The sequence below is a fragment of the Emydura macquarii genome, unplaced genomic scaffold, assembly GCF_026122565.2.
Source record: "Emydura macquarii macquarii isolate MOO-44397 ecotype Brisbane River unplaced genomic scaffold, CSIRO-AGI_Emac_v2 contig_1253, whole genome shotgun sequence".
Classification (NCBI taxonomy): Eukaryota; Metazoa; Chordata; order Testudines; family Chelidae; genus Emydura; species Emydura macquarii.
In genome coordinates, this window is record NW_027131390.1 from 34,522,535 (window position 1) to 34,537,248 (window position 14,714).

The 14,714-nt window shown below is 42.6% G+C and overlaps 1 protein-coding gene across 1 annotated transcript; it reads right to left on the reverse strand.

Annotated features, from left to right (window-relative positions):
* Nucleotides 1–585: 585 nt before the first annotated feature.
* DNAAF6 (dynein axonemal assembly factor 6) lies at nt 586–14,567 on the reverse strand. The gene is made up of 7 exons (XM_067549767.1): nt 14,479–14,567; nt 11,730–11,841; nt 9,601–9,670; nt 7,837–7,942; nt 4,985–5,081; nt 3,593–3,678; nt 586–1,502 (listed from the first exon to the last, which is right to left on the reverse strand). The coding sequence occupies exons 2-7, from the start codon at nt 11,826–11,828 to the stop codon at nt 1,373–1,375; spliced, it is 588 nt and encodes a 195-aa protein (XP_067405868.1). The 5' UTR covers nt 11,829–11,841; nt 14,479–14,567; the 3' UTR covers nt 586–1,372.
* Between the last annotated feature and the right edge of the window lie 147 nt (nt 14,568–14,714).

Sequence of the window (14,714 nt, forward strand, 5' to 3'; positions counted from 1 at the left end):
CCATTCCTGCCCTAAGCATAGGAATGGAACAACTGAGAATGAGGCCAATAGGGTTTATAACATGGGATCAGCCATAAAGATACCATATATTTTCCATGTGTTTGTTCTATGATTAATGACATGTCGCACATATAGTATACATGAAAATATATATTTAAACATTGCAGATTGGCCAGTTTTCCTGTTTGGAACAGATGCTATGAATAGGCCTTCTAAATATGGGACATATAAAGTACACGGTATCTTAGCATGTGGAGTGTTTTAAGCCCCTATCTCATCAAAATGCTCCCAATTTAAATGCATTAATGCCAACTGCATGACTCTCCTCAGTATTTTTTATATCCTTATGCACGTTCCAAATCTGTGTATAGAAATTACTTACACTCCTATTTTTAAATGTAATGGTGCTTTACAAATATGCGCATTGTTTATAATTAATCAACCTATCTGTAAATTAAAACTGAATGTTGGTATGATGGCTATTTACAAGATTTGGAAACCAAACTTACCGAGTAACTTTTTCCCAGCCATTATATGTATTGGTTTCAGGGCCCGATCTCCCCAAAAAGGTGTCAATGCAAGACATTTTAGTTAGTGTTGGAGTAACATTTTAATTATTCATGGAGCATAGACTAAAGTATCACATTAACAGCAGCAACCCAGTGACAAATCATTCCGATCAAAAATATAGGTCTGGTCTCAGTCCTGCCCTCTGGGCCAAGTGATGCACCACCATCTAAAGCCTAATCCAAAGCTCAGTGAAGTCAATAGGAGTGTTTCCATTGACTTCAATGGGTTTTGGATCATACCCATGGCTTCTATCCCAAAACACATACTCACAGGCATCTCCTTTCTGAGATATGGAATGATGAGTGCTACCTAACAGGGCAAGATCAAGCTTAACCTGTGAACCCTGCACAGCAAATACTAGAGTCTCATGAGAGGCTAAAGACGGAATCCCCTCCATCCATGATCTCTGCAGGATTTTATCTAGGAGGCAGAAAAGGTGTCTCACAGTCCTGTTCCATTGGCCATTACAGCTGGTGTCCTGGGTCACACTCACATACCAAGAGGAGTTCAGAGAAAATTCAGAGTTACTAAGAATTTGTATGGTAGGTCTCGGATCCCAAGCTCAGAGATAGTATTGCTCAGAGATAGATATACTATACTGTACTTGCTCAGAGAAACCTCTGACTCCTATTCACCTGCAGTAGACATATGGTGTGGATCATCACACTGCCTAACTGCACAAATAGGAGCTGTAGTGGAAAGATCTATCCTTTCTGAACCATTCCCAAGGGGAATAGACTATGGTATGGCTAGCAATCAGGTAGCCAAATAGATCACTGCTTGAAAACGTTCCCATTTTCCCTCAGGCAAAGTTGATGAAGTCAAACTCTCTTTTCATCCTCAAGGTGACTTCCAGGGTTTCCTTTTCTGAGATGAAACAAGCGTTGCCATTCTTGCTGTCCACAGGATGGGGGAGATGCAGTAGCAGCTTCCTAGAAAACAGGACACAGAGGATTTTTTAGCCCAGCCCCAAGTAGGCACTAGAGAAAGGAAAGCAAATTACTTGCATCAGGCTAGTGTTTGCAATTCAGAAAACAGAATTTGGCGGGCCACGTTAATTTATTATGACTGGGTGGGGCTCACTGAACTACTGGGGCTCTGCCCCGCTGGGCCCTCGCATAATTCCAATACTGATTCTCTCTCAACACGCTTTTGGCTTTGTGCTCTGACAAAGATTTCCAGTGATTGATTGTGGGGCCTCTCACAGTTCTTGAAGCTGCATAGTGGTGCATTTTAGATGCAGAGTGAGAATGAGACACATCCACAATGCTGTCACAGTGGTAAAAATCTGAATAATGCATACAGCCCAAATGTGTGTTTGAAGAAAATGTAGCACACAGAGTAGTAACCTAACCTCCCCAGTGAAGGAGAAAAAACTGGAGCATCCTGATTAAAGTGTTTGGCCACCCCACTGACACAAAGAGACCTTGAACCCAGGGGATCTGCGTAGCCAAGCATTACTCCAAGTGTGGGGGAATTCCTGGCTAGCATAGAGACAGCACACCTCACGGCTGCTCTAAACTAGGCTCTAAGCCATGTTGATTCTACATCATGTCCCTCCTAGCCCTCTGCTGGAGTAGCTGGGAAAGGGTGTGATCAGAGTTCTCTGTGCCCTGGCTGCTGGCATGGGCCACTGGGAGCTGGCATAGTTCAGAGCAAGCTAAGGCTGCTTGACAGTGGACTGACACACAACCAGCCCCAGGACAGTTTTGTGCTCCTCCTGCTCAGCTGTGCCCAGCATTTACTGAATGCATTTGAAAATATAGGGCCGAAAATCTTACTTTCTTTCATAGCGAAAGAAATTGCATGAACACTTGCAAAATCTACACTAGCTCAGCGAGTGCCTCATACAGCCTTTAGATTTACTGAGAACCTCTTATTTGCAGGATTCAGGACTTGTGATGGCTGGAAGTGAAGAAGATATGGCAAATCTCTAACTCACCAAAGAAACTGGATCACAAGAGAAACAGCATGTTGAGGTTTCCCTACATCTGCAGTGTTATACTGATTTTGCCAACTAGGGGTTTTTGCCTAGGCAGTGGTTGTCGGCTGAATATGCATTTCTCCTGCTTTTCGATTGGCATCACTTCCAAAGGCTAGTGTTGCATTTCAGAAGGGAAATTTGGTGGGCCACATTAATTTAGTGTGACCTTCCAGTATTCATAGGTCTTTTGGTCAAATTCATCCCTGGTATAATTACATTGACTTCAGTGGGTCAGGTCGGTGCTCAGAAAGCCCTATGGACTATTGTTTCTAGTGTGGCAATTCCTATATTTTTCATATTTAAAATAAAGGTTTTCTTTAGTATTTATCAAAATATGCCCTTTTGAAGCTCTGTGTATTTGTGCATCAACTTAAAACTAAACATTGGGCTTTTTGGATCTTTTCAAGGCAGGAAGAGTATGGGTTGGGTGTATATGTTCAACCTACTAATCATGGATACCCAAACACTTTAACCTGTTGGCTGAAGATAGGGAAAACATCTGATCTTTCAATATAAAAGGTTATGCAGAGCTTGAAATGCTTTTGGAGGGATGAAGCTGGCCCTTTATGTGGTACTATATAGTTAGCCTATTAGGGACAACTTTCCTCTGGCCTTAATCCAGATCACACCTCTTGGATCCACTTGCAGAAGGCTCTCCATCTTTATGTATATGCAGAGGTATGCACGTACACTTGCATTTGTGTGCTAAATAACCAAGCAGGCATTCAAAACTGTAGGCGCAATTTTAGAGGACTACAATTTTGGCCCATACGGTTTGCTGTTTTAAGGCTACCGTTGACAGAGCAGGATCATAGAGGTTTCCAGAGATGTTAGTCTTAGGGGGCCCCAAACGCATCCCACTACTAACCTAACAGATTAATAATGGCTGGGTTTCCATCTATCTGTATTTTTCCTTTGCAATTGAATAATCACATCTGCACCCTCACCTTTCATGCTGCTGATCGTTCACCTGAAGCCTTTGTTAAATTCCATTAGAGAATATGCCACACAAACTTATAACAATTCTGCTTCACTTACTTTTTTGGGGTTCGAAGGTCAAGAATCTTGTCCTGGATGTCAAGTGTAATGTCTGAGGACTTTGTATCTGGCAGTTTGATTTTAATCTGAAATAACAGGTACAAGTAAGACCGAAGAGTGGGAGAGGTAATGCAGGGGGAATCCAGAGATGCATTGGAGGCTGGGATGAGTTTTGCAGTACTATGGTCTGTAGGAAATACCCAACTTCCTTATGAATCCTTTTGGTTCTAGAAGATCAGAGCTAGAATTTGCATGGGTGATTTGTATCAGAAGAAAGATGAAGTAGTAATCACTTCTTTCAAAGGTTCATGATGTCTACAGATACTCCTACTCTCTCCACAAATCCTGAGTTGAAAGCCTATATGACAGATATGTTGCAGTCACTTAAAGCTCCTGCTTTAGTGAAGGCCAGGGGCACCTTACACCAACTAGAATAAAACACACATACAGAAGTTATGTCCCTTCTGAATGTTGCAGCTGAGGGAAGTCACTGACAGTATAATATGGGGAGAGGATCAGACACCTGTGACTCTGAGGGGTGTCCCAGTGTTGTAACATTCCATCACCTCACACAGTGTCATGCCCACAGGTCTCAAACTCAAGCCCACAGGGTTCAATGGGAGCAGCCACATGCCAACCTTCCACCTGGCAGCCTGCTGACAATAGCTTACCTGGGCCACATGAAGCCCAGCCCTAGTATGAGGCTCTGCCCACGAGCGCCAACTGGTGGAGTACCAGAGTGGTTGATTGGCACATTGGCCCTACTTAAGCCAGCAACAGAAACGGGAAGCTGTTTGAACATCCTGCTCCTAAGCACCATCCTGTTCCTGCTCCTGCTTCCCTAGCACCTCAACCTGTCTTGATTCCTGGCATTTGACTTGTAGTTCCTGATCTCTGGTTTGTCGCCTGCTTTTGAACTCCCAGTATCCTGCTTCAGCTGACTCATGACTGCGGACTCTGGCTCTGACTAATAGGTCTGGCCATCCACTAACCTGGTTGTGACAGAGTCTATTCATAATTTGCAGTTCAATGAGTTTATGCAGGTGTAAAAAAAAAAACCCCAACCACACAGGGTTGTAGATAAGTGGATGCAACACCCAGTGGGACTTGCTTCCACTTACACCAGGTCTGAACATGGCCCATATACCTGGGCAGGTTGTGTATTTTCTGAATATACCAGGCTCTCGAGATACTGCATGGCTACCCTCAGCCCAGTACAGGTCAGTGGCAATGGCAGATTCAATGAAAGCTACTTAGAAGATCCTGCATAGCCCTAAAGACAATAAAATAGCTGTGTATGTATGTGCTACATGGAAGGAGACAGTGAGAGGGAAGAAGGAAGCAGTAAGGAAAGGGGAAAGAGAAGGGACTGGAAACAGAGGTCATGCTCACCAGCATGTCCTCACAGCAGGCTGTGGAAGGGTCCTTTCTGCTCATCCCCAGGAAGATGTCCTCCGCTCCCACCTGCTGCTTGAATAAAATCTCATACCTAGCAGAGACAAAACTGGTCATCAAACCTTGTTTGACTCTCCATGTTAAGGAAGGGCAGGAGAAGGGGAAGACAATATTGTCTTCCTTGGGAATGTAGGTCCTTTTCTTCTCTACTGGATTCCCCGTTTTCCTCCATTTTACATGCCCTTCAAAGAGACACCTGGACTGGGACTCTATTCAGAACCATCACTGTCTCTTATAGTAGGCTGGAGGACTCATGATGAACAATGAGTCATCCTTCACTCCCCACCAGATTCTGGGCACGCTGCCTCCACAGCACAATCAGCCTTTGCAGGACCAGGGAATAAGACTGGGACTGGAAATTGAACCCTGTGGGTATGATATTTATCTACTAAACCTCCAAGATAGCTCCCTGGAGGAAACATTTGAAAAAGACACTGTCAAGTAATTATCTTGCAAACAATTTCTTGGCCATCATTTGGCTCCTGTAGCCCAAAAATAACATCACTTTCTCTGCTAATATTAATTATATTTCATTTTATATACATTGATTTTTCCCCCTACAAATAAGTTTGTCTAATTCAGAATGCAGCAAAATCTGGAATTCTGTTCTCTTCCTGTTGGTATTTAAGGAATGAAGAAACACAACTGAAGATTGTATTTAGAACATGTAATACTCCTAGTAAATTGAGCAAAATAAATAGAGCAATTTTTCTAGACTGTTGAAAGGTTGTATGGAAAGAAGCTCTTTTTTACATTTCCAGTGGTTATGTATGCATGTAACAAAGTTCTAGTCTCTCAGTCAATGTAAAATCTGTCTAATAACAGCTCTAGATTTACCTTCAAGACATCTGTTTTCCTTTTGGGTCTTTTCCATGCATTAATTTGATGAACTATTACAAAGATTTATTCTCTCATTTTATCTGTACTACACAATACATAATAGTTCAGGGCTAGAGAAAAGCTGCCCCTCCTTCAGCAGAGACTGAATGGGTCCAGAGTGTTTGGTTCATATCAGCATTGGACAAATTTACCTTACCCTGACAGGACAATAAAGATGATAATTTTAAATAAAAATGTGTGCACAAGAGCATATGGGTGCATAAGTGGAGACTAAATAGAGGGCTGTTAAAAATGTTCATTTTTAAGGTCTAATTTTAAAGGGGAAAACTCTGCCCAGTTTCTAGATCAGGCAACTGAGTGACTAATTGTATATATGCACAGAGAAAAGTGGAAATTCTGGGCTAGATCTTCAATCAGGTGAACACTGTGGAGCTCTGTTGACTTCAATGTAATTACTCCAGTTTACACCAATTAAGGATCTGGCCCTCAGGGTGCAATATTTTGTGATGATTAATGTAAAGGCTCCTTTTAGGATTATCTGATCCTTTCGAGCTAGAGAATTTTCCAGATTGCTTCAGAGCACTTCACAACCTAAACTGTGTGACAGCATCCACTTAATAATGCTTTATTTGAGGTGGGGAAAGAAGAATTCTGTTACTATTTTTAGGCTTTTCTTTTACAATCCATCTCTGATTGAATGCCATTCATTAGAAGAGTAATACTGCCTGTAAAATACTCTTCTGACAGCAGGCATTTACCTCTAAAGCATTTAATTCCCTGCAATATAAATATAAATCCCAAAACCCCGATATAGTGCAGCATTATCAAAAGAATGGAACTCTCACTTGCTGTCACAAAAGCAGCAGATAAATTCAGTAATGTTGTATGCAAACTTGGCATGTATGAAGGCTAATAAATTATGGTGATGGCCTTCTTTCCCTCCTAATCCTACTTCATACAAGCATCTGACATTGGGAATAATTTTATAACAGGGAAAACAGACTCCAAATTTCTGTTATGAGACTAAAAGGTCTCCTCCACAGAAGACATTAAAGTAATTTATTAATTATTGCTGCTTTGGAGGCAAAGCTCATCAAGGCATGTCTACACTGCAATGTAAATTTGTAATCCCAGTGGTGTCTACACTGCAATTACACTAATCCAGGACTCGGACACAAGGTCCCAGGACCCTGCAGGGCTGGAGGGTCCAAGCTTGAGTTAAGCCAGGACCCAAGATCCAAGCCTTATTGCTTTGCAGTCTAGACACAGCCCTGCTTAACTCGGGTCCTGAGAGTCAGTATTCCACAATTCCACGGGACAACTTCCTTAGTCCTCCCTATCCCAACAATCTGCAATCCACTCTATTGAAAATGGATGTCACCCCCATTTTGCAAACTGGAGCAACTCAAGTCGGCGTTAATCCATTTTCTTCTGAACACCGATCTGCAAGCACACTTTCAGAGCAGTTCCTGAGTTTGCAATGGAGAGCGAACTGATCAAGCCTTTTGCAAAGCAAGCTGCTTCCTGGTAATGTGCGGGTAGGCAGTAAAGTTTTCCTATAGTGTATCACAGTGTCAGGGCTGGGGGAGTTGGGTATGATAGGGACTCTGGGATATGGTTACTTTGACCTGGGTCTGTGCACTGCAGTGTGGACACCAGACTTAGATTTGAGCACCGCTTAAAAAAGTCTTAACATAAGGTTAAAATACAATGTAGATGCTCAAGCCCAAGGTTCCCTAAAACAGGTCAGCTGACTTGAGTCCCACTAACCCTGGGCTTACATTGCACTGAAGAGGTACCCTTAGTGTACATCCCTTCCGCCCTTCCTTAACACAAGCTTTTCAGTGGTGTGTGTTTTATTATAAACACAATGTATATGCTACATAGAACATGCTTGGATTTCAGCTGCACAAAACACATGCACACAGTCTCAGCTCTGTTACACTTACTCTGGTTGTTCCCTTGGATCCCAGATATCATCAAACTCTGATCCTTCTGGCACCTCCTCTGTATTCCAGATATCTTTACTATTTCCAGACTTCACCTGAGGGGTTACTAGGTGAGGGGGTGAAAGAGAGAATTTGATACTGTCAACTTCTAAGATAGGTCTGACTTTCTCGGGTTGCTGTGTTTAAATATGGTGTGGCTGCTTGATACAAGGTATTTCTAGGATTGTAGTCTCCCTAGGATTTACCTAGTCACAATCTAATTGGAGATTTAGGAAAGGAGGAAAGTTTTTATTTCCAGAAACTTAACTCTCCTTTGCCCACCCTATTTGTGGAATAAGTAAGGGAACATTCTGCTCCAGGTCACAAAACATCAGACACTCCAATCAAAATCAAATTGGGTTGAGTGAAATCTAGAGGGATTAAGGAATATTAAGACTTCTCCAAATAGGATGTTAAGTGAGCAGAGATGTTTTGTAAAGGGATCATCTTTCTCCTCTCATTCATAAACAGCACAATATATCAAATCCTTTCCATAAATCCTTGGGGGTATGCAAAACAAAGGTGATGATGTACATTGGAGAAAAGCATATAGGGAATATGGCAGGGATGTGTCTTCCCTTCATGCAGTCGATGTACAAGTTGGGGTTCTTTTGACTCCCTGATTATTTCTAGATTCCTAAGCAGAAACAGTGTTGAAAAGCATCTTTGTTATATCTGTGACTATTTCTTTTGGACACAGTTCTCACCACAGTTCTCTATGTCATTGTGACCTCTATCTAGAATGACTCACTGCTCTCTGGCCACTCTTGAAGACTACACAAATGCTACAGCTGGTGGATAATGAAGCTGCCCAACTGTCTGATAGTGTTAGCTGCAGGAAGGATATTACACCCTTTCTGCAAAGACTACACTTTCTTTCTTACTTACTTTATTTCTTTCTTGATGCAATTCAAGGTGTTGACACTAATGCATAATTCCCTAGGGAGTTTAGGTTTCAGCTGTCTAAGAGCCTGACTCTCTCTTTACGTTTGGCCAGTTGAGTTGTGAGTACTTTTGCTGCAGCTCCCAATTTCACGACTGAGGACTAGAGGCAGCGTGTTCAATGAGGGGAACCTTGAATGTGGAATTTACTTTCTCCTTGCTTTGGCACAGTTTGAGTCTGTTGATCTTCAGGGCACAGAGTAAGGCTTAGTTCTTCTCTCAAGCTTTTTCCTAAATGGGTTTGCAGGACTTTTGGGAGGTAAAGGAGAAGTCTATGGTTTCATGGTAGTGGGGTAATAGTTTCTCCCCCTTACTGGGTGGATAATCTGAGTTCCATGCAGTTTATTGTGTGAAGATGAGATCTTAAAAAACAAGCTCTTGTCTGCTTTGTGTGAGCACTAAAGAGTCCCCAGCACTTTTTGTAAGAATAGAGGTTTGCCCTAGTTGGTGTGTTTGGCCAAAATTTCCCTTCGTCACATAACTGGGCAGTGTGCAGTGTTCAGTGTTCTGTGGCTGACACGCTCCATCTCAGAGGTTGCTACATTTTAGTGGCACTGTATGTACAGAGTTGTAAAGTGTTGCAACCCTTCAGGATAAAAAGTGCTATATAATGTACATGTAAAATAGTATTGTTCCCCCCTCAACACAGAGGAAAGCAACCACTCTCAGTTGTAGCTGAGGCGAGCTGCGTCAGAGGCAGTTGTTATTACAGCTATTATATTGTGTTAGCGTTATGGTGGATCCCAGTCTTTACTGACACCATTCTGCTACAACACAGATTACCTGTGGGCTTTGCTTTCTTTGCTGGTCCAATATTCCCAGGACCCACGGCGCTAACAGAAGAAGAATGGGACTGAAAAAAAAGCCAAATACAGCTGAAATGAATGTGTCCATAGCCCACCCCAGTAATAAAAAAAATAATTAATAGCAATAATACTTTATATTTACAGAACACTGCCCATCAAAGGATATCTACAATATCTACCTATATCAGAATGCTTTACAAACATTAAACTTTTAAAACTTTCCTGTGAGCATTATCATCATCCCCATTTTAGAGATGGAGAAAATGAGGCGTAGAAAAGTTAAATTATTTGTCCAAGTTCATACAAGTCAATGGCAATACCCAAAAGTCTCATGTCACGGTCTTGTTCTCTAACCACTAAGTAACACTTCCCTCCTCATTCTCACCCATGAGACAGTGGCTTTGATGTGTTGGACTTAAACAAGGACTCCATAACTACAGCCTTACAGCCATGTGTGCTAGCATCTGAGGGAATCTTTCCTATAGGTCATCTGGGAAAACTGCCGCACTATACCTGCCATGACAGTGCTGCATGCTAATTTCACGTAGTACATGCAGTCTCATCATAGCATTTAGAGTCTTTTTAATGCCAGCAGTCACACAAGGCAATAGCATTTATTTTAAATGATGAATCACTATAATGCTAATTGGCAGTTAGTGTGCAGCATTTCTATGTATATAAAGTTTCTTGGTTTGATAAAAGTGTCTTACACACAGAGGACATTAAAATAAATCAAAACAAAGATTCCAAATTACCAAGAAGATTGATAAGGTGGGCGAGGTAATATCTTTAATTGAAGTTGGTCCAATAAAAGATATTACCTCACCACCTTGTTTTTCTAATATCCTGGGACCAGGCTACAACTACACTGCATACAGGAAGATTGACACAGACTTTATGGATATCACTGAGGGCAATTTTCAGTTGCTGACACAGAGGTGTTATTCATTTTATTAATTAGAAATAAACTAATGATTGAGATTTCTTTCCTGACAAGATGTCACGGCAGATGTAGAAAAACTGAGGGATGATTAGGGAGAGTGAAGGATTCATATTCTCCAGCTACTGAAGGTATACCTTGAGGGATATGCATACAACCCCAACTAAAGACTACTAAACAAAAAGGTTCTATGGCCAGCTAGTTTGTTCTTATAAGGGGGTCTCTGTGGATGCAAGGTCATGAAGGAGGACTGAGACATTTGTCATTTTTATCCATGCCATAACAGAACATGTACAAGATACTATCAGACTTTTCAAAGAGTTATGAAGACACCGTGAGGCACTGTAGGTTGTGATTCTCACGTGTCTTAGCCACTGTGTCCAAAACAGGCACAGACACTTAACTCCACTGCTACATGCACTGAGAAAATATCAACAACAGTGACAATAGCTTAATGTGGGCACAGAGTACACTTTCCAGATGCCACGACTGTCATCTAGTCCCAAGATGATAGATGTTTCTCTCCTTAATTATTGTTCTAAATTATTCATCCTGCAATGATTACTCACCTCTCCCAATTCTATCCCCTCCATCAATATCTATTGTACTTGATCGGTTATCTCTAAAGTGTTTCAATCAGAGACACACAGAATTACTACACTCTGTCTCCTCCCACAGTCTTTACTCTGAAGTTTCACTGCATTTTTATATCCCTTCCTATGAAGCCATTTGTCTCTAGGAGTAATTGCCTTCATCTATGGTAGGCTGTGGGGAAAGGGAGGCCTAAGTCTGTGTTTGCAGGCTATTTCAGCTACATATTTTCATTTCCTTTAGCATTCAGTCTCTTTCCTGTTCCCAGGCCATGAGCTTTCCCACTATTCCTTCTTTTCCCTCTGTGTAGAATGCAGCCCTAAAATCATTTTCCTCCTGTTTCAATCAGTCTACCACCTGAAAAGACTTCTGGGGTTTGATTCTCTTTTTACTTACACTGGTGAAAATCAAAATCACTCCATTGAGGTTGGAGTTACAGCAATGTAAAACCAGTGAGAGAGAAGAGAATCAGGCCCTCGAACTTTTGACTTCTGTGGGAGTTGCACCATTTTCTACCAGACCTGCATTTGGCCCCATGTGACTACAGAGTTCTTTATTTCTTGTCAGGTACTCACCCCAAGCTCATTGTCATCATTGTCTTCTTCCTGAGGGTCAGCAAGCAGCTTAGCAAGAGCTTGCAAAGAAGAGAATGAGGAAACGCTGTCTAGATTCATATCCACTGCTCACCTGTGCATAGAAACATACATAACAGATGAAGAAAGAACAGTTGCTTTTTCCTTGTGTATGTATTTTTTATTTTTAAAAGCACTTTCTTTGTTTGTTTTCTAGATGTGATAATTTCTGGACAGAAGCTCACACATTGATCCTACTATTTATGAAGCAAGATACTTAGAAATCTTTCTAAGGTACTTATCTAGACCCCTTACCTTATTCTTTTTTATTATTATTGTGGCACCAATCAGCCCCAGTCATGGGCCAGGACCACACTGTGCTACACACTGCACAAATACAGAACAAAGAGACAGTCCCTGCCCCAAAAAGCTTACAATCTAAGTATAAGACAAGATACAGCAGATGGATACAGATAGATCAATGGTGGTAAAAGGAAACAATCTGAGCACCTCACAATCTTTAATGTAGTTATCTTCACAAAATCCTTGTGAGCTAAAGAAGTCCTATTATCCACATTTTACAGATGGGGCACTGAGGCACAGAGAGACTAAGCAACTTGTCCAAGGTCACACAGGAAGGCTGTGGTGGAGCAAGGACTTGAACCTCGGTGTTCCCAATTGTAGGCCTGAACCCTAACCTTTTTTTTTCTATTGATCACAGAAGCATCTAAACACCTCACAGAACTGGGGTTAAATTTCAGCTAGCCCTATATTAAAGAAGATTTCTACCTCTATTACGGAGATGTTATGGATGTGAGAAAATTGCTGAGTTATATGGTGTTATAATTTACTGTGACTATTGGTGAGTCTGTTTGTTTTGTTTAATGTAATCTGGTGAAGGCTTTGTATGATAAGGAGATGACTTTGACTTCTCAATTGTTTTTACTTATATATAATTTATTTTGAGATATAGACACTTGATAGTATTAATAAAGTTATACGGTTCCTATAACCAGTACAAATAATAATATAAAAATAATAAAGATAAGCTTACGGAAAATGAAATACTTAACATTTTCCAAACTCTCTGTTTCTCTAAGCCTTATGAGGTGAACCATGGTGTTTGCCCTCTTTTCCTAGAAGGTCTTTCAAAATCTATCAAATTTTTGCTTCAGTTCTGTATCATAAAGTTTTGCTTCAGTTGCTGTGCTAGGAACAGTGGGATTTGTACTCAAGAGGTAATGCAACTATAGCAATGTAGTACAGCACTAGTAGGGATACAGGACAAAATGGCACACAAAACAACACAGCTAATGTTGACGGACTTTACCCAGTGGTTCCAATGCTGGTGTTATCCCACTGCCTCAACTACCAACTACCTTCTATTCCTTTGTGCAGATGCAGATTGTAAGACCTAATCCTAAATTGTTTCTACAGGCATAATACAGAATCATTTTGTTCTTTTTCTTCTATCAATTGTCCTTTTTCTAGGATATATAAGGCTATATCTATACTAGACTGTTTTTCATAAAACTTCCAATTGTTGCTGTTATTGGCACAACTCTCGTGTCGACCAGTCACTGGTATTTTAACTGCTGTGTCATCCAATCCTGTACAGAGCAGATACAAATAGTTTACGACAAGGTTTTCAAAAGTGGTTAGTGATTTGAATGCTTCAGTGTTTGGGTGCCCAATCTGAGACATCTTAAAAGGGCCTGATTTTCATAGAGTGGATGCTCAGCATTTTATGAAAATCAGAGCTCTATAAGATATGTCAAAATGAGCACCAGAAAATTGAGGCAGGCAAAATTGGCAGCCACTTTTGAAAATCTTAGCCATAGAGGTTAAAACGCTGGTGGCTGCCTACCTACACTATGCTTTCACTTTTGTTACTGGTGCTGGAATTGAAACAGCGGTAATAAAGCAATGGGACATTTGAAGCAAAATATGAGCGTAGACAAGGCCTCAGAGTAACTTTTCTATCCACTCCTGAGACACTTCTTTTTATTTCAAAGGTATCTGGCAGATTTCTCAATATGTATCGTGGTTGGGTGGAAAAAAGATCATTTTCTTTGGTTGATTCTGAGACTAATCCATTTCTCATAGGCCTGGGCATTTGGTATCTCTCCTGTTTTTTAGGCGCTTTGTCCCCTTTTTGCATGCACGAGGTCCTATTTCCAATACATTTCTTTCTTTACCCCTGCTCCTGGGACAAGGCGGAGGCACAGGCCTATCCCCCCATCTGGCTCTTTCTTCTCGCACAGAACTTCAAACCCTGTGTTGACTAAGCTATGTGGTTCGGGTCCAGCTATGCTCTAGCACCCATCGCCTGGTATCCGAGCCGCCTGCCACAGGTCAAAGGTTCTGGACCTCACTACGCCTTCGGCAGACTCCAGAGCGGCTCCTGGCGAGGGGCCACGTTATGCGCCCAAGGCCGGGAGCTGTGGGGGAAATGCCGCCCCTGGGGGAAGAGGATGCGCACGAGATGGGGAACCGAGCCGAGTTACGGGGTGGCAATGGCGATAGCCGCAGCGCAGACACATGCTCGCCGGCTCGCGGCCCGATCCTGCTCTCCGTCCCCGCCTCCCGACGCAGGGCGCGCCTGGTCCCCGACACCTTCCCTCCCCGGCTCCCGGCTCAGCCCTCCCGTGAGTCCCTGGCGCCCCGTCCCAATCCACTGGGGGTCCCTCCCGCGCCCCGCCTCCCCATGCCCCGGGGTGCTGGCCCCTCCCTCGCTCCCCAGGCCCGGTACCCGGCGGTCTCCAGCTGCTGCCCGCTGCGACCCCCGGGAGCCAAACTCCAGCGCAGCGTCTGTCGTTGCCATGGCAGCGGCGAGTGTTCCAGGCGGCCCGGGCAGGGCGGGATCTCGACCTCTCAGCCAACCCCGCGAGAGCATGGCGGAATGGCAGCAAGTTCAGCCAGTAACATGCCGCAACCCAGCAACCCTGCGGGTGATTGGCGGAGCTGGGGCCCAGCCCTCAGGTCGCA

Excerpts from the sequence above, each read along its gene's own strand:
- DNAAF6 (XM_067549767.1), bottom strand. The coding sequence starts at position 11,828 with ATGAATCTAGACAGCGTTTCCTCATTCTCTTCTTTGCAAGCTCTTGCT. Across the intron at positions 7,943-9,600 it reads AAAGAAAGCAAAGCCCACAG|TAACCCCTCAGGTGAAGTCT; the intron begins GTAATCTGTGTT and ends CCCCTCACCTAG. Across the intron at positions 5,082-7,836 it reads GATCCAAGGGAACAACCAGA|GTATGAGATTTTATTCAAGC; the intron begins GTAAGTGTAACA and ends TGTCTCTGCTAG.